The sequence below is a fragment of the Silurus meridionalis genome, chromosome 1 (genome assembly GCF_014805685.1).
Source record: "Silurus meridionalis isolate SWU-2019-XX chromosome 1, ASM1480568v1, whole genome shotgun sequence".
Lineage (NCBI taxonomy): Eukaryota > Metazoa > Chordata > Actinopteri > Siluriformes > Siluridae > Silurus > Silurus meridionalis.
The window spans coordinates 9,345,573-9,366,141 of NC_060884.1; the positions used below are offsets into that span (position 1 = coordinate 9,345,573).

Below are 20,569 nucleotides of genomic sequence, written 5' to 3' on the forward strand. Positions count from 1 at the left end.
GTCTTGCCATGGTGCTGGGTCTGTGACAAGGAACTGTTGTAAACAACCTCACCTTTAGGAGGACTGTTTCCATCAGTTAATGACTGTTTCAGTTTGCATATGAAATTGATTATTAGCACCTGCTTGGTTTTAGAGGGTAATTATACATCTGACTCTGATCCCACAAAATCCCTAACTTGTGCAAGTGTAAGGAAGCCAAAGAATTAAAAGGGTAGTCATACCAAACATTGAGTTCATTTAGATTTTTCTTCAGTTCACTCACTTTGCATTTAAAATTTCTAATTTTATAGCATTTCTTCACACCTGCCTAAAACTTTTGTACAGCAGTATATGTTGGATAATGTTTAAATAGTAAACAGAGTAAAGCCCTCATATTAAAAAGAAAAAAACCCTAACAATTAAATTGAGGCATGTTCTTTATTTCATCACTTAAACTTATCCTGAAACATGACGGGCAATATTTAATGTTAAAACCTTGAGTATACTCAAACAGAATTCACAAAATGATGGCTAGAAAGAAAATTTCTACTGAAGCAAAATGATAGTAAACCAAATGGTATAGTAACACATGAAGAGCTTGAAAGTCACCACTTCACTTCCTGGCATCTGAGAGAGAGAGAGACATTGTTTTGACTTTGCAGGTATGAGCCTGAATTATTTTATTGAAAATGTCATTTCTTATCCACTACTACTTTGACTGTCCATGAATGTTGACCAGCTGGCAGAGGCTCCTCAGTAACGATAATGGTCTGGTTTGAAAGGACCCTCACAAGGTATACCCAGGTATTTAGCTTGACTATCCGTTAGCTTCGTCAGTTTGACACCAAGTTTGTCTAAATGGGCAGCAGCTACCTCCTCGTCCAGCTGCATTTATCAGGAGAAAGAGAAAAAAAGATGGGTTAGAAATGAGGCAAAAGCTAGTAGATATCCCCATGAATGGGCTTTGACTATGAAACTATTTTCTTATATTTAATATAGTACTAAAACATATGGTCTACTAATTAAGCATTTATACATCTTGTCAAATAAAGTACATAGTCAGATCCATAAGTGATTGAACAGTGAGAATTTTCATATTTTTAGGATTCCAAAGAAAGCAAATCTGGAGGTGATTGAAGCATATACTTTCAGCTTATATTCAGAGGTTCAACAAAATTTTGTATGAAATTCTTTTAGGAATTGGTGATATTTTAAAAATAAAATAAAACCTTAAATACCTAAACCTAATTATTTGAACAAACTACTATAAACAAGACTAATTGTTAAATACGTTGATGATAATAATTACTACCCAGTGATATCACAAAATGCTGAGTTTCCTTCCATGAGATGCTCTGCCATGACTACTTCCTCAGGTCATTTAAACACATTTATTGCTTAATGCAAAGAAAACCAGAGTACCTATCAGTTTTGCAGCATATAATTGGAACTGGGCAGAAATTATGGCTTTAAACACTTAAATATTAACATATAATAAACATGTTTTCATCACAAATCAGAGCTGCAGATTGAACCATGCACCCTGGAGATGCGAGGTTGCAATGCCATGCCTCTATTTAAGCAAACTTATGAGAGTGGGAAAATGCTATTGTGAAACCTATTGTTATATTTAACCTACTAATGCAGGTTGAAGCTTTATCATAAAAAGAAGCAGCCCTATATGAACATGAGCCAGAAAAGTGGCCATATTCGCTGGGCCAAAGCTTATTTAAATCGTCTGTGGCAAAGTGTGAAACCGTTCTATGGTCTGATTAATCAAAATTTTATTATTTTTGGACTCCATGGGCACCACATACACATTCACTAAAGAGGAAGGGGAATCATTTAGCTTGTCATCAGCATTCAGTTCAAAAGCTTGCTTCTCTGATTGTATGGGCATGCATGAGTGCTTATGCAATGGACAGCTTTCACATCTGAAAATGCATTAATCTGAAGTCTTTCCAGCAATGTATATTTAACTGAAGAAATTTGATAGTCCCTGTCTTAAGTTTCACAACATTACTCAATACAAGATGTGGGAAAAAAAATTGTTTCTTGTTAACATCAAATCCATGTAATTAGGTGCTACCCATGGCAAAAAGTTTTCCAACTGAATTCACAATGTTGTCCCATTTAACATCCATTTGCATGGACAGTTTTGTGCATAAAATTGCATTTTAATGCCTTTACATGTATGAAAACATTTTAATGTATTGAATGTCAAAACCCTTCTTGTATCTGATGGGTTGTATATACAGCAATCAGCTATATTATAACGATATTGACAAAATCAGTCCTGCTGAGGTACAGACACCAAAACTCACTGAAAATGTGCTGTAGAATCTGGCATAAAGATAATAGCAGAAGGTCCTTCAAGTCCTGTAAGTTGTGAGATAAGGCTAGCATTTATGGGATTGTTGGTCAATACATTCAGTAGCCACTCGATTAGATTCAGATCTTGGCCAAGTCAACACTTTGAACTCATGTCATGTTCTCATGAATACCAATGCCATAAAAGTGGTGTACTTAGTCTGCAACACTGTTTTGGTGGGTTGTATGGGTACAAGTAACATCTATGTGAATTCCCCAACCCTGGGGAATGCATCTTGGTGCCATCTGTTCCCCAGACCTGCTAAACTTCACTTTCCACATATCAATAGGGCTTGGGGGACACTCTACTTATCAGTTGTTCATTGAACCACTTTTGATAGATACTAGCCACATCATACCTGGAACACTCCAGAAGTTCTGGGGATGCGCCAATATGGCAGTCTATCAATCCCAATTTAAGCTGGCTCAAAGTTATTTAAATCCTTACACTTGCCCATTTTTATGTTTCCAACATTACATTTGAGAAATGAGCATTCACTTGCTGCCTAATGTATCCTACCTCTTGACAGGTGGCATTGTAAGGCAATAATAAAAATTGTTAAATCAACTGTTTGTCGTTTAGTGCCACTGCTTTTATTTATTTATATATATATATATATATATATATATATATATATATATATATATATATATATATATATATATATATATACACACACACACACACACACACACACACACACACACATACACACACACAAATTTCTACATTTATATATTTGTTTGGCCAAGTAAAACTTTATTACTTAAATATTTATATTTGCATATAAAAACCAAAACAAAAAACATGCATGTGTCTCTCAAAAGCACTAAAAGACTAGGTTATTTCCAAACTAGAATATATTCATATTGTATTTATTGATACAGTTCATACACACATATACATTGTGTATATAATGTATATGTATGTATGTGTGTGTGTATGAACACACACACGCCAATCTGTGTGCGCTTACATATGGCTTTTATTTGAACTTTTATAATAAATATAAATAAATAAAAATAAATTACCTTTTTGGGCAGGAAGTATACACCAACTGTGTATTTGCTAGTATTGGTCCAAAGCTCAATCTGGGCAAGGACTTGATTGGAAAAGGAGTTGCTCATTACAAAGCTCGGATGACCCATGGCACATCCCAGATTTACAAGTCGCCCTTCAGCCAAAACAATAACATGGCGTCCATTCTTCAAAAGGTAACGGTCAACCTGGTGTCAGAAAAGAGAATAATTAGATCCAAAGTCATCCTGGAACAAGCATTTAACCACAATCAAGGACACTTTAGTCCAGAACTTTTTTCAATAAATAATTTCCCACAATGAAAATACTCGAAAATGTGTAAAATTTTTGGTAAAAATTCTTTAACCATATGGTCTTGTCTCTCTAGCAAAAGTGTTTATAACCAATTATAATGCACAGTCAAGGATAATGGGTTAAATGCTATGAGGAGTTTACATATAAGTTATCATTTATAGATAAGATCACAATAGAGCTGAGGCCACAATCTTCGATTAACATTCTACTGTTATTGTGATTCTCAGTAACTTCATTTGTGCATACTGTAAGCACTTTCTACATGTCCAACTGTCAAGATTCCCTTGCTATAACTGGCTAAAAGGTATGACCCTTTTATCTTTTTTTTTTATATGGTTAGACTCATCTATATGCAACACAATTTCACATAAAGAAAAATAACACACGCACCCTGACCAGGCATAACATTATGACCCCTGACAGGTGAAGTGAATAACATTGATTATCTCTTCATCATAGCACCTGTTTAAGGACAAAATATTCATATGCTGTCTAATATATCCCACTCTCTAACTTGATGTCTTAGAAGAAACAAGGGTAAGCATAAGGATTTAAACGAGTTTGACAAATTGTGATGGATCAGAGCCTCTCCAAAACTGCAGGTTGGGTGTTCCCATCTGCAATAGTCATCAAAAGTGGTCTAAGGAGGGAACAATTGTGAACCGGTGACAGGGTCATGGGCCGGCAAAGCGCCTCGATGCACTTTGAGGAGCGACGAATGGGCCATGTGGTCCAATCCAATAGATGCTCAAGAAGTTAAAGCTGGTTCAGAATACACAGAGCAACGCATTTTGTTGCGTATGGGGCTTTGAACCCACAGACAGGGTACCCAAGCTGACCCGTTTACGACCGAAAGCATAAACAATAGGCATGCGAGTATCAGAACTGGACCACGGCGCAATGGTCTGATAAATCAGGTTTTCTTTTACATCATGTGGATGGCCAGGTGCGCGTGCGTCGCTTGCCCGGAGGAACACACGGCACCAGAATTTACTACGGGAAGAAGGCAAACCAACGGAGGCAGTGTGATGCTTTGTCCTGCTGGGAAACCGGCCACCCATGTGGATGATACTTTGACACATACCACTTACATAACCATTGTATCAGGCCATGTACACCCTTTCATGCAAATAGTATTCCCTGATGACTGTGGCCTCTTTCAGCAGGATAATGCACCCTTCCACAAAGCAGAAATGGTCCAGGAATGGTTTAAGGAGAACAATAACCAGTTTGAGGTGGTGACTTAGCACCCAAATTACCCAGATCTCAATCCACTCGAGAATCTGTAGGATGGGCCAACACCTTGGTGCCAGGGACCACAGCACACTTTCAGGGGTCTAGTGCATTCCATGCCTTGACAGGACAGGGCTGTTTTGGCAGCAAAAGGGGAACCAACACAATATTAGGCAAGTGGTCACAATGATATGCCTGATGGGTATATATTATTGGATTTAAAAATTGCAATAAACAAACATGTATATACAGCGGGGAAAATAAGTATTTGACACATCAGCATTTTTATCAGTAAGGGGATTTCTAAGTGGGCTATTGACAAAATTTCCACCAGATGTAGCCATCAAGCCAAATATTGAATTAATAAAAAAAAATCAGAACATTTAAGTATACAAGTTATAATAAATAAAGTGAAATTTCACAGGGAATAAGTATTGAACACATGAAGATAAGGTGCAAAATGGCATAGAATGCCAGGAGATCACCTGAAATCTGAGAGAAACCCTGCCCCCTATCAGTACTAATTGATGGCCTATAAAGGCTTCTCATCACCCAGGAGGCACACAGGAAAGACTTCATGCTGGGTAAAAGCAAAGAACTCGCTCAAGATCTTCGTAATCTTATCGTTGAAAAGCATATTGATGGGAATGGTTAAAGGCGCATTTCCAGAATGCTGAATGTTCCTGTGAGCACTGTGGGGGGCCATTATCCGGAAATGGAAAGAGCATCAGTTCACCATAAACCGGCTGCGATCAGGTGCTCTACGCAAGATCCCTGTCCGAGAAGTCTAAAGAATAATCAGGAGAGTTCGCCAAGAGCCAAGAACCACTCGGGCAGAACTTGCATCAGCAGGTACTGTTGTTTTAAAGAAAACTATAAGCAATGCACTGAACCGCCATGACATCCATGCACGCTCACCACGCAAGACTCCATTGCTGAAAAAGAAAAAAAAAAAAAAAAAAAGCATGTTGAGGCTCGGTTAAAGTTTGCGAAAGAGCATTTGGAGAAGCCTGTGGAGTATTGGGAGACTGTAGTATGGTCAGATAAAAGCAAAATTTAACTTTTTGGCAGTCATTCTACACACTATGTTTGGAGAAGAAATGGCACTGCCCGCCACCCCAAAAACACCATACCAACAGTTAAGTTTGGGGGTGGAAGCATCATGGTTTGGGGCTGCTTTTCAGCAAGGGGTACTGGCAGACTATATATTATTGAAGGCAGGATGAATGGAGAAATGTACCAGGACATTCTAGATAAAAATCTGCTGCCATCTACCAGAAAGCTGAAAATGAAAAGAGGGTGGACATTTCAGCAAGACAATGATCCCAAATACAAGGCCAAGAAAACAATGAAGTGGTTTCAAAGAAAGAAAACCAAGTTGCTTGAATGGCCCAGTCAATCACCTGACCTAAATCTCATAGAAAATCTATGGAGAGAACTGAAGATCAAAGTTCATAAAAGAGGCCAAAGGAACCTTCAAGATTTAAAGACCATTTGTGTGGAAGAATGGGCCAGAATCACTCCTGAGCAATGTAGACGACTGGTCTCTCCATACAAGAGGCGTATAGAAGCTGTAATCACCAACAAAGGCTTTTCTACAAAGTATTAAAAAAAGTGTTTAATACTTATTCCCTGTGTCATTTTACTTTATTTATTATGACTCAACTTGTATACTTAAATGTTCTGATTTCTTTGTATGAATTCAATATTTGGCTTGATGGCTACATCTGGTGGAAATTCTGTGTCAATAGCCCACTTAGAAATCCCCTTACTGATAAAAATGCTGATGTATCAAATACTTATTTTCCCCGCTGTAAGTAATGTGCAAATTGGAGTTTTTTTCTTTGTTTCATACTCATGATCACTTAAACACTCTACCTGTGGTTTAACATTGATTTTCTTTGCAGCATTTTCATTGAGCCACTTCATGTCAATCTCACAATCAAAATGACCAATATTGCAAACAATGGCATCATCCTTCATCTCCTCAAAGTGCCTGTGGTTTGGAAAGAGAAACAGCATGAACAAATAATAAAAATATTACTAAATTAATAAATATTAAAAATTATTACAAGTTATTTAAAACAGAACATTAAATGGTATCCAAAACTGTTAACGTATTTTATTGTAAACAATTTCATACACTGCACAGTACTTACATAAATTTATATTTTTTTACATTCTAATGAATGACAAAAGTCACTTCTATAGTTTTCAATGTTGTAATTAAATTATAATGTTTAATTACAAAATAATGTACAGCAAATATTCATCAGAACTTTTACAATTTTATTTATTTATTTATTATTCCTCCAATGCCATGCCAAGGGCTAATCTACACTAAAACAATGTATATTGATAAATGCATTTATATTGTATTTTATGATTGGCCAGAAAATGATTACAATAAGTGTGACATGTGTTAATTTTATTTAATTCAAATACTGTATATTTTGACAAAGCCCACCTCAGTTGTTAACACTAGCTAGTAGTATTTGCTTACCATCATTCACTATCACCATCATTCACTGTACATGCACTGCATTTATAGCAGTGGTAATTAGTTTGGTGATTTTAGATCAAGATTTTAACTTTAAATAACTTTTCATGAACAAATGTTAGTAAAAAATAAAAATAAAATGTATAAGTGCACAAAACATTACCAGCCTTTTCAGGAAATTCTGAACACTTTCATAATGCTGCATACACAACAATGTAAATATGAAAGTACATGCTCATAGTTTTGCCTAATCACATACCTGCCCAGAATGATATCCTTACAGCCAGTAGTGGTCACAAAAATGTTTCCCTCCTTGCAAGCCTCATCCATTGTTGTCACCTCATAGCCTGTAAAGGCATTCAAGTATATTTGACCAAAAACAGCATCTGTTCATGTCCCTTGGCAGTTAAAATTACACTTACACACTTACACACTTACACACTTACACACTTACACACTTACACACTTACACACACACACACACACACACTTACACACACACACACACACACACACACACACACACTTACACACACACACACACACACACTTACACACACACACACACACACACACACACACACACACTTACACACACACACACACACTTACACACACACACACACACACACACACACACTTTACATAGTGATGAGGGCAAGCATTTATACCAGGGGCAAGACTATTAATCCAGATGAACACGTTACATAATTTCTTAATTTACACTTTAATTAATGCAATGAGAGAATTGTGCAGTTATGCTCATTCAAATTGCCAACTTTGTTGAGATATGTACATTTGCTTGTGATTTAACAAATACCCTATTTTTTATTAGTAGCTATGAGAACTCAACCTACCCTTAGAGAACAGTTAAAAGTTCTATATAAATTTAGCAGTTATTAAATGGTACTGTTTACACAACCACCCCCTAAGAAATTCTATCATCATTCACTCACACTTGGTTGTTCCAAACTTGTACAAGGTTCTTTCTTCTATTTGAAAGAAAATGGAAGAAACTCAAACAGATTTGGAACCAGATACAGGTGAGTGAATGATTACAATTTACATTTTGGGGTGAACTATCCCTAAAAAAAAAAAAAAAGAAATTATAATAGTAATATAATAGTGACTATAAGAACAATTCAGTGCATAGATTTCCCCAAACACATTCATTTGTAGACACATTCCTACTGCCAAATAATCTCAAATAGAAACATGTGGCTTTTTCTGCTGGTGCACAATTGAATCAATGTTAAGATACAAAAGATAATCTTTCGCCAATCTTGCCTGAAAAACATGGTTTTCACTGTCAATTTCCATTTGGTTTTTACTCATTTTAGTGAACGTTCAATAGTGTGCATACACTACTGTGGTCACCAGGGGGGAATTAACATCCTATGGTTATGTATGTGCGAGATTATATTATCTATCTATCTAATATATATATATATATATATCTCTCTCACTCACTCACACACACACACACACACACACATTACAGTGCCCTCCACAATTATTGGCACCCCTGTTTAAGATGTGGTCGTGGACTTCTAAAAATTCTCCTTTTTTTTTTTTTAAAAACAACATAGAACCCAAATGCAAAAAAAGAGAAAAAAAAAGGAGAATTTTTTAGAAGTCCACGACCACATCTTAAACAGGGTGCCAATAATTGTGGAGGGCACTAATATATTATATATATATATATATATATATATATATATATATATATATATATATATATATATATATATATATATATATATATATATATATATATATTTTTTTATATATACACACACACACACACACACACACACACACACACACACACACACACACACACACACACACACACACACACACATCTCTCTCTCTCTCACACACACACAACACACTTTGGAGTAGCCAATGTGCAGCTTATATAGCAGCACAGATTTACTGTCCTCTAAAAATAACTTGTGTAACATGCAGCCATTAACATTTTTAAAATCTGTACTGCTATATAAGCTGCACAGTGACTATACTAAAATGAAAATTTTATATACTTTGAAGTAGCAATTTTTTTTTGTATGACAAAGAAGCTAAACTCATACCTTCCATTGCAGCCTGTAGGGCATTGATAGGGTCAATCTCTGTGACTATGACTCTGGCACCAAAGCCTCGAAGAGCCTGAACACATCCCTTGCCAACATCACCATATCCAGCTACCACAGCCACCTTACCAGCAATCATTACGTCAGTCGCCCGCTTGATTCCATCAATCAAGGATTCACGGCAGCCATAAAGATTATCAAATTTACTCTGTGAGAAAAAAATCAAAATTAAAGCTAAAAATCACCTGATACTCACACTGAAATTTCTCAAGACTTTTTCCAATGAGACATCTTGAACCTTAATATGAAAATTGTGTTGTTTATATAAGGTCACATTAGTGTGAAGAAAGTTACCATAAGCAGTCATTCATACACACAGTGTATACAGTGATACCAAAACTAAATTCTTTTAGTAATTTATCTACATTGAGAAAATACAGAATACACACATGGAATAAACGTATACTTTTTGTTTATAATTTACTTTATTTTTAACCTTATATTCTATTTTTCATGTTTACCAGTCGTAAAAAAGAATTCCACTACATGTCGTACTCTGTATGAAAGTGTATGTGGCAAAATTTGAATTTGAACATTCTACAAGTCATGTACGTTGACTTCACTAAATTTTAAGATAAATAAATAAGATAAAAATTCATAAGGGATCACAGCTGGAGATCAAACATTTAATTAACAGCGGATAACAGATTTTTGAAAGGATGCACTTGCATAACCATCAAGATACAAAATAGAGCTGCTGGGCCTCCTAAAGTTCTAACTCATTTCATTGGTCATAAATGTAAGTCTCATACATTTAGTCTAAGAATGATTACTGTATTACAGCTAAAGAAATACAGAAAAGAAAGGAAATAGTGGCAAAATGACTAGGGTACAGTTTTGCAATGCATCTTTACTAACTAATCAAGACCTCACCACAGTTACTCATTATATATACACTTATCATCGTGAATGATTAGTTTTGGAAATGCATGATATGATGTACTTTTATATATGTACCATTATTTCCATGTATAGGGAACGTTCATCTGTATTTCTTGCCATGAACGATTTTTCATTTGTGATAAGGTTTGGTTAATTTAGACATTTTCTGCAAACAAATTAGCACTATTGACTTTATATACTAAAACTTGCAAATACCTTGGTAACAGAGTCATTGACATTAATAGCAGGAACTTTGAGTTCACCCTTCTTCAGCATTTTGTAGAGGTTATGAACTCCAGTGGTGGTCTCCTCAGAAAGACCCTTAATACCTGGGGGGGAAAAAAAAGAAAAAAAAAAGAAAAAAAAAACATTTATGAACGCAAACCAGCCTAATGCAATCATCATCATAACAGATGTATAATTGCAGGTAGGTATTATTTGCTTTTAATAAATAATTTTTAGTACAGGCCTAACAGTCTGCAATTTCAGACTCTGAACTGAACAGCTGGCCTGGACAAGTTTGTGAGCCAATTTGCAACTAAAATTTGAGTTAAAACAAGGTTGTCAGATGCAAATATGTGGTGATTGACATTCGAAAAATAAGCAGAACAATCATGGATTGTTATGTTTACAATAAACTGCAGTTTCTTCACCTATACTCAACTATACCTTCTAACAGCTTTGGATATTTCTGGTGCACAAGGTTGGTTAGATCACCACCATCATCCAGAATCATGTTGAGAGGCTGGCCATCTTTGAAGTAGATAGTCTGCTCAATGCACCACACATACTCCTCATCTGTCTCCCCTTTCCATGCATACACTTTATTTAAAAAAACAAAACAAAACAAAAAAAAAAAAAAAAAGCGCATCAGTGCTTGTACAATGAATGAAAAAAAGTTGTGCGAAATAATGCATAGTACATTTAGTGTACAAACACTAGCAGAAACCTGTTACTAGCATTAGTGGGTAAGAAATCGATTTGATAGCTTTGATTGCAAGTTCAATTGTCTTTTTTACTTTGGAACTTTATTGGAATCCCAAAGTCAGTGGGGATGCTATGTAAAATGTAAATAAAATCAGAATGCAATGACTTGCCAATCTCAAACACATTTAATTCAAAATAGAATATAAAACAAATGTTTAATCTAAGGAAATGTCCCATTTAAGTGGGAAAAAAAATTAATATTGAACTTGATGGCTGGACTCTTCTATAAAGCCATGCTATTATAGACACAGGATGCAGTTTAACATTCTCTTGATGAAGTAAGCAAGGGAGGAAAAAAATTAATAAATTGAATCTGGAAAGAAGCATTTGTTGTGCTAAAAAAGCTGCATCCCTATACCATCACATTTGCAAATATTTGAACTGAGGGCTGATGACAAGCCAAATGGTCCCACACCTCTTTAGTGGGAGACCATCTGACCACAGAACAGTTCATCTGACTTTGCCCCAGTCCTTTTAAAATTAGCTTCAACCCAGAGAAGATGGTGGTATTTCTGGATCATATTCACATTTGGATTCTTCTTTACATGATAAAGCTTAACCTGAATTTGTGGATGGTATGCAGAATTATGATACTGCATTGGCTTGGATGCACTGTCAAAAGTCAGTGATTTCCTTTACAGAATAATGACTGTTTTAAATGCAGTGTCACCTGAGGGCCCAAAGATCACAGCTGTTGCTACAGTTTAGTTATGTGACTCCACATTTCAAAAATAAGCTTTTACAATTTATAAACTCAAATCTTATGGATTCTGGAATACTTTTGGTAGGGTTAATAGTAAAGGATTTAGTCTACAACTAGTTGTTTTAGTCTATAACAAATTGAACATTAAACTGTGGCAAGGCATATGTACAGGCACACAGACATACCTGGAACACCGGTTTTGGCAATGGCAGCAGCAGCATGGTCCTGAGTGGAAAAAATGTTACAGCTAGACCACTGAACCTAGTGGGGGGGGGAATATAAGATTAAAACATTGCTATCTATAGAATCCATAGGAATGCACCGAAATGAAAATTATGGGCTAAAACCAAAAATTCTAAATGCACTTGGTTGAAAACTGAAACCTAAAATAGCTTATTATTAATTATTTTAAAATACTTTTTGTATAATTCATTGTATTAGACCTTTTCATTTTGTGAAATTGTATTATCTGAACTGAAAAACTACAAATTCCATAAAATAATCCCACTGAATTCTTCTTCTTCAAAAAAAAAAAAGGGAATAAAATATTTTAAAATAAAATTCTAAGATTATTTTCCATTGAGTTCTTTTCAACATAAAAATGTAAATTATTGTGCAAAACAGGAGTAAAACAAACAAGAATAAGTTTCTTTTATTGCCAAACAAATACATTATTATTTATGCACATAGCAAATTTGACTGCTTTCCAGTCCAATAAAAGTGTCAGGTTTCTCAAGAACAACCGTTGTTTAGCTTGTCTGGCACAAGAAGTGAGAAGAGTAACCGAGAACATGCTGCACTGAATAATCTCTCACTCTCTGTGCTGGTGCTTGGGGCAGATAAATACCTGCGTGCAAGCGATGGAAAGTGCTCTTGGTTCATGCGCCAGTAGTAAAGTGGATCATCCAAAGAAGTGAATCAAGCCATTATCGCAGCACTTCCTAGGTGTAAGGAATGATTGTTTTTTGTTGTTTTTTTTTTTTTTAAGAAAAGGCTTCCTTACACCATTGCACAGACATGAGGATGTCAAAAGATAGTCACATGCAGGCAGTTGCTAATACTTAACAGACGGTCCTTCAGTTCCTTTATTGTTGTGCGTCTTAATCAGCCCAGACACGTTTTTGTCAAATTTGTAGGGATATCCTGTTTTTGCCCCATTTTCTCCAAATAATGGTTTTACTCCTTCTTTCTCTCTGCTAAACATGCTCCTGAGGTACCAGTGACCAGTGTTCCTGTTGCTCTTCTCTCCCCAGATCTGCCCGCTTCGATTGGAAGCCACTCTGTGCAACTTGGGATGGTTTCGCATAAACAGCCTAAAGATCCATGAAATTATGGAGCAACACTGGAGCTTTAAGGATGGATTTGAACTGTACTTAATGTCAACAGTCTACTACTTATAGCTCAGGACTACGGGTTGCATTTTATCAAATATCACATTACTGCACACCTCAACAACGTTCAACTGTACTAAACAAATGAGAATGAGTGCCCTCCCGAGTCTGGTTCCTCTCAAGGTTTTTTCCCATATGCCATCTCAAGAAGTTTTTCCTTGCCACAGTCACCACCAGCTTATTAGGGACAAACTAACAATTATAAAGATTAATCTTTTTGATTCTTTATTTCCGAATTAGCTCTAACCCAGACATTAGGGTTGCGAAAGCCGGTCCCAAGCCCGGATAAATGGGGAGGGTTGCGTTAGGAAGGACATCCAGCAGAAAACATTCGTAAAATCAAATACGCGGATCACGAATCAGAAATTCATACCGGATCGGTCGAGGCCCAGGCTACCAACGACCGCCACAGGTATTGTTAACCAACAGGGTTCCAGTGGAAAAACTACTACTACAGAGACAGCAGAAAAAGGAGGAGAAGTGTGGAAGAGTGGCGGTTAGAGTTTGTACTTTAAATGTTGGTACTATGACTGGTAAAGGGAGAGAGTTAACTGATATAATGGGGCATAGAAAGGTAAATAGGTTGTGTTCAGGAGACCAAGTAGAAAGGGAGATAAGACCAGGAACAGTGGAGGGGGGCTTAAACTGTTCTACTATAGTGTGGATGAAAAGAGAAATGGTGTAGTGGTGATCCTGTAGGAAGAGTACAGTAAGAGTGTAGTGGAGGTGAAGCGAGTTTCTGATAGAGTGATGAACATGAAGGTGGAAGTTGAAGGGAGTGATGTTAAAGGTCATCGGTGCTTATGCTCCACAAGTGGGTTGTGAGATGAAGGAGAACGAAAAATTCTGGAATGAGTTAAATGAAATGATAGGTGTACCTGGGAATGAATGCTTGGTGACTGGGGCAGACTTTAATGGGCATGTAGGTGAAGGGAACAGAGGTGATTATGAGGTGATGGGTAGGTATGGCCTAAAGGAGAGGAATGTGGAATGGCAGATGTTGGTATATTTTGCTAAACGGATGGAAAATCAGTGGTAAATACTTATTTTAAGAAGGAGGAGCATGGGTGATGTATAAAAGTGGAAGAAGGTGCACACAGGTGTACTTGTTCTATGTAGTAGATGCAACCTGAAGGAGAATGAGACTGTAAGGTGTTGGCAGATGGCAGTGTAGCTAGACAGCTTCTGATGGTGGTCTGTAGGATGGCTTTGGAGGTAAAGAAGGAGAGAGAGGACTGAAAGAAAAATACGATGGTGAGAAATGAATAGGGAAGACTGTAATGTAAGGTTCAGGGAAGAGGTCAGACAGGGGTTTGGAGGTGGTGAAGAGGTGCCAGATGATTGGGCAACTACTGCAGAATTGAAAAGGGAGACTGCTAGAAAGGTACTTGGTGTGACTTCTGGAAATAGAAAGGAAGACAAAGAGACGTGGTGGTGAAATGAGGAAGTGCAGGAGAGCATAAGGAGAAAGAGGTTGGCAAAACAGAATTGGGATCGACAGAGTGATGAGAAAAGTAGGCAAAAGTACAAGATGCGGCAGCAGGTGAAGTGGAATGTGGCGAAAGCCAAAGATAAGGCATATGAGCAGCTGTATGAGAAGTTGCTAGAAGTACACTAAAGAAGGAGAAAAGGATTTATACCGATTGGCCAGGCAGAGGGACCGAGCTGGGAAGGATGTGCTGCAAGTTAGAGCAATAAAGGATTGAGATGGAGATGTGTTGACTAGTGAGGAGAGTGTGTTGAGGATGGAGGGAGTATTTTAAGTAGCTGATGAATGAAAAAGAGAGAAGGCTGGATGGTGTGGAGTTGGTGAAGCAGGAAGTGGATAGGATTAGTAAGGAGGAAGTGGGAGCAGCGATTAAGAGGATGAAGAGTGGAAAGTCGGTTGGACCAGATGACATACCGCTAGATGCATGAAGACGTTTAGGAGAGATGGCAGTGGAGTTTTTAACCAGATTGTTCAACAAGTTTTTGAAAGGTGAGAGGATGCCTGAGGAATGGAGAAGGAGTGTGCTGGTACCGATCTTTAAGAACAAGCGAGATGTGCAGACCTGCAGTAAATACAGGGGAATAAAGTGGATCAGTCACACCATGAAGTTATAGGAAAGAGTAGTGGAAGCCAGGCTGAGCGAAGAGGTGACCATCTGTGAGCAACAGTATGGTTTCATGCCGAGGAAGAGCACCACAGACACATTATTTGCTTTGAGAATGTTGATGGAGAAGTAAAGAGAAGGTCAGGAGGAGTTGCATTGTGTGTTGTTGGATTTAGAGAAAGCGTACAACAGGGTGCCAAGAGAGGAGTTGTTGTATTTTATGAGGAAGTCAGGTGTGTCAGAGAAGCATGTGAGGGTGGTACAGGACATGTATGAGGACAGTGTGACCGCAGTGAAGTGTGCAGTAGGAACAATAGAGTGGTTTAAGGTGGAGGTAGGATTGCACCAAGGCTCTAAGCCCTTTCCTGTTTGCAGTGGTGAGGAACAGTTTGACGGACGAGGTCAGACAGGAGTCTCCGTGGACTATGATGTTTGCGGATGAGATTTGTGATTTGTGGTAGGGAGCAGGTTGAGAAGAGCCTGGAAAGGTGGAGGTATATGCACTGGAAAGAAAGGGAATCAAAGTCAGTAGGAGTAAGACAGAGTACATGTGTGTGAATGAGAGGGAGGACAGTGGAGTGGTGCGGTTGCAGGGAAAAGAGTTCGGGTACCTGGGGTCAACAGCACAGAGTAATAGAGAGTGTTAGAAAAGAGAAGAATAGTGCAGGCAGGATGGAGTGGGTGGAGAAGAGTGGTAGGAGTGATTTGTGATAGAGGGGTATCTGCGAAAGTGAAAGGGAAAGTTTATAGGACTGTGGTGAGACCTGCGATGATGTATGGTTTAGAGACAGTGGCATTGAGTAAAAGACAGGAGGTGGAGCTGGAGGTAGCAGAGTTGAAGATGTTGAGGTTTTCGTTGGGAGTGACGAGGATGGACAGGATTAGAAACCTGTTTATTAGAGGGACTGTGCATGTAGGACATTTTTGGGACAAACTGAGGGAGGCTCGATTGAGATAGTTTGGACATGTGCAGAAGAGGGACATGGGGTATATGGGTAGGAGAATTCTGAGGATGGAGCCGCCAAAAAGGAGGAAAAGAGGAAGGCCAAGGAGGCGGTTCATGGATGTTGTGAAGGAAGACATGCGGATAGTTGGTGTGAAAGAGGCAGATGTAGAGGACAGGGGAGTGTGGAGACGGATAATCCGCTGTGGTGACCCCTAATGGGAGCAGCCGAAAGAAGCAGATTTCTGTATTTTCTGTGTAAAGCTGCTTTGAGACAATGTCCATTGTTAAAAGCACTATACAAATAAAAATGAACTGAATGAATTTAATTCAAAGTTGATGGCTTCACAGTATTCCATGATACCTTTAATTTTTTGCATGTTTATTGTACTATTTTTTACTGATTTAAAAGTTTATTTAAAAGACGTCCTACAAATACAGCTGAAACAGCTTTTGTTAACTACATCATAGCAAATGTTGAAAAGCATCTGGAAGATTAATGTTTTCAATTTTATTTTTACATCAATAATCTTTGCTTTTTACAAAAGAAAAAAAAAAAAAAAATGTTGAAAAATAATGTTTCCCTTACCTCAGCTCCAAGGGCCTTGAGGGTCTCAATGAGCACGGCTGTCTGGACAGTCATATGCAAGCAACCGGCAATTCGGGCATTTTTCAGAGGTTGGGTTGGCCCATAGATCTCTCTTAACTTCATCAGCCCAGGCATCTCATTCTCAGCAATGTCAATTGCCTTACGCCCCCACTCAGCCAGGCTGATATCAGCTGGGAACAAAAACACATGAGCACACGTTAACTACATTAAGCCTTCAATATTAAGAAAAAAAAAAAAATTTGATGTACATTTCATGTTCTTTTGATCTTCAAAAAACTTGCTACAATGTTTAACTTGAACTATTACATAAAAAGTAATGCAAAGACCTACTACAAAAACATTAAGATGAAAATGCTGGTTTGTGAACAGATAAAAGGCTTACTGTCAATTAACAAAGGGTGTGCATACAGGATTTTCCTTGCACGTTAGAGCATGTATTGTGCGTAGAACAAATATCTTTAGTAAAGTGTTTTTGAAGTAAGAACAGAATACAAAATACCAACATTTAGAAATCAGTTGTAAAAAAAAAATAATAATAATAGCAATAATAATAATAATAATAATAATCTCAGTGGATTTGAGGTCTGGACTTTGGATTTTGTCTTGGCTGTTCAAACACATTTTTTTTTTATTGATTCTCAACAATATTCTGGTAACAGTAGAAGCCAGGGTTCCCAATGACTGCAAGTTTCCCCTAGATCTGTTGCTGCAAATGAAGCCCAAATGACCCCTTCATCACCATGTTTGACCAATGGCATGAGGTGTCGTGTTTGGTGTTCACCAAACATGGTTCTGTACACAATGTTTAAATGTCTGTCTCACCAGTCCAAAGGAAATTGTTCCCAAAATGTTGCGTCTTGTTCAGATGAAATATTGAAAACCCGTGGTCCTGTACTGTGTTTAATAAAAACTAATGTTTTAAACTTGATTGTGTAATTTGCACATTAATTGCCTGAATTCATTACAAATTCACAGTTTCAAAGTCAATTAAGTGAGGTTTACATTTGTTTGACTACCTATGTGAAACTTTGCAAACAGTTTGGAGCACAAAGCTCCAATCTTAAGAAATGTTTACTAAAATGTACAGACATGTCATGAATGTGAATGGAATATAAAGATAATAAATAAACCACAATGCCAGGAACAGGTAAAACAATAAAATGCTAGATCATTATGATAGCTATCTGTTTCTTTAGGCACATTTAGGAAGGAGCTGGGGAATTGAACTCCTTTCTCTAAATCATACCTAAAATCTACCTAAAACCTAAAGTTCAAATTACCTACAAACAGTTCTTAGCAGATTGCATTATTCCTTCTATTAATTGATAACTTTTTGCTCACTTTGCGTTTGGAAACTGATCTCTGGACTCTGATATCAGCAGAACAAAGTCCACATATTTAAGCCTACAGTAATGTTGATAAGCCTTACTGAATGTAGCGCGTGTACAAGTCGAAAAGATTTACAAAAAAATAAAAATGTACAAGCAATACAGCTGGGCTTTTCTATGCTTTGAGAATTTCAGTCACCGAGTCATTGAATTACAATAGCAATAGAGGAAGGGGGGAAATAAAAGAGAGCCAGGTAAAAGTCTGGTTCCGTTTGGACACAACCCCGTGCTTGTGCTCGCTTTAACTATCCGTTATCTTCAGCTACCCACAGCAGTGCGTTACGGTTATGAGGCTTACGGGTGCCGAGCAGCTGCACGCGCGGCATACAAAGACTACAACTTACAACATGGCTGTCGCCATTCTGTAAGCGCGTCAGGAACAGAAAAGTGTCCGGGTAATACGGATATGTCTCTGTCCGGTTCTTGTCCGTTTTCAAAAAGGCATACCAGCAAAAAATTAATCGTTAACTTGATGCAGCTCAATGAAAACTGCAAGCCTAGTCGTAGGTCAGTTTTCTCAGCGTTGTCAGTTCCATATTGAAAACTGTTCCATATCGAAAAGTGTCGGAACAATAAACAAACCTGTACTTCCATCTAGAGTAAACTAAATATACAACCGGAAATGCATATGGTGTCTTTTTGCAGCTGAAATGATTGCACTGGCTAACAGTGAAATACACTATAAAGCAAGCTCCGGAAGTAAAACGGAAAGTGAGCATTTCTGTGCAGGTATTATTAAAATAATAATAATAATACTGACCGATTTTGAAGGGTAGCTTGTCACACATTGTCGTTTGTACTGAAGTTGGTCGTTATATGATTCTAAGCTCCAACGCGGAAGTGAAGATGATCGAAGAGAGAAAACACTAAACCGGGAACTAGTATATAAGTAGCTAGAACCGCCTTGTTACAATATTCATGAACTCATGCGGCCAATCTCAGCTGCAACCTCAAACAAAAAAAAACCTTTCCACGCCCCTTTCACCGGGAACCAAAGAGAGGAGCAATGCTTATAATTTTACGTTCCAAAACGTTCGAAATAGGCGGGGCCACTTTTTACTAAAATGGCTATAACTCATGAACGGAATGAGATATCTTCACCAAACTCGGTCCACGTGTGAGTTAAAAATGTTGGTTAAAGTAAACCACTTGGCGGCGCTATAAGAAGGACAAAACTTAAAAACTGCAATAACTATGCTACCGTCCAATCGACCTGAATGCACGCTTCTGTCACAGTACCATGCTTATGAATTAATTGTGCAATTCAGAACACCACTTTTTTTTCCCTTTTATATTTTTACAGTGGGGAAAATAAGTATTTTAACACCATGCTATTTTGCAAGTTCTCCCATTTAGAAATCATGGAGGGGTCTGAAATTATCTTCGTAGGTGCATGTCCACTGTGAGAGACATAATCTAAAAAAAAACAATCCATAAATCACAATATATGATTTTTAAACTATTTATTTGTATGATACAGCTGCAAATAAGTATTTGAACACCTGTCTATCAGCTAGAATTCTGACCCTCAAAGACCTGTTAGTCTGCCTTTAAAATGTCCACCTCCACTACATTTATTATCCTAAATTAGATGCACCTGTTTGAGGTCGTTAGCTGCATAAAGACACCTGTCCACCCCATACAATCAGTAAGAATCCAACTACTAACATGGCCAAGACCAAAGAGCTGTCCAAAGACACTAGAGACAAAATTGTACACCTCCACAAGGCTGGAAAGGGCTACGGGGAAATTGCCAAGCAGCTTGGTGAAAAAAGGGCCACAGTTGGAGCAATCATTAGAAAATGGAAGAAGCTAAACATGACTGTCAATCTCCCTCGGACTGGGGCTCCATGCAAGATCTCACCTCATGGGGTCTCAATGATCCTAAGGAAGGTGAGAAATCAGCCCAGAACTACATGGGAGGAGCTGGTCAATGACCTGAAAAGAGCTGGGATCACCATTTCCAAGGTTACTGTTGGTAATACACTAAGACGTCATGGTTTG

General features: G+C 37.6%; 1 protein-coding gene across 1 annotated transcript; it reads right to left on the reverse strand.

The window, feature by feature from the left end:
- Window positions 1-403: 403 nt before the first annotated feature.
- Window positions 404-19,483, reverse strand: ahcy (adenosylhomocysteinase). Its single transcript, XM_046860470.1, has 10 exons — window positions 19,326-19,483; window positions 17,157-17,347; window positions 12,326-12,401; window positions 11,120-11,272; window positions 10,667-10,779; window positions 9,509-9,716; window positions 7,675-7,762; window positions 6,794-6,911; window positions 3,382-3,576; window positions 404-864 (listed from the first exon to the last, which is right to left on the reverse strand). Exons 1-10 carry the CDS (start codon window positions 19,351-19,353, stop codon window positions 733-735), a joined length of 1,302 nt encoding a protein of 433 aa, XP_046716426.1. The 5' UTR covers window positions 19,354-19,483; the 3' UTR covers window positions 404-732.
- Between the last annotated feature and the right edge of the window lie 1,086 nt (window positions 19,484-20,569).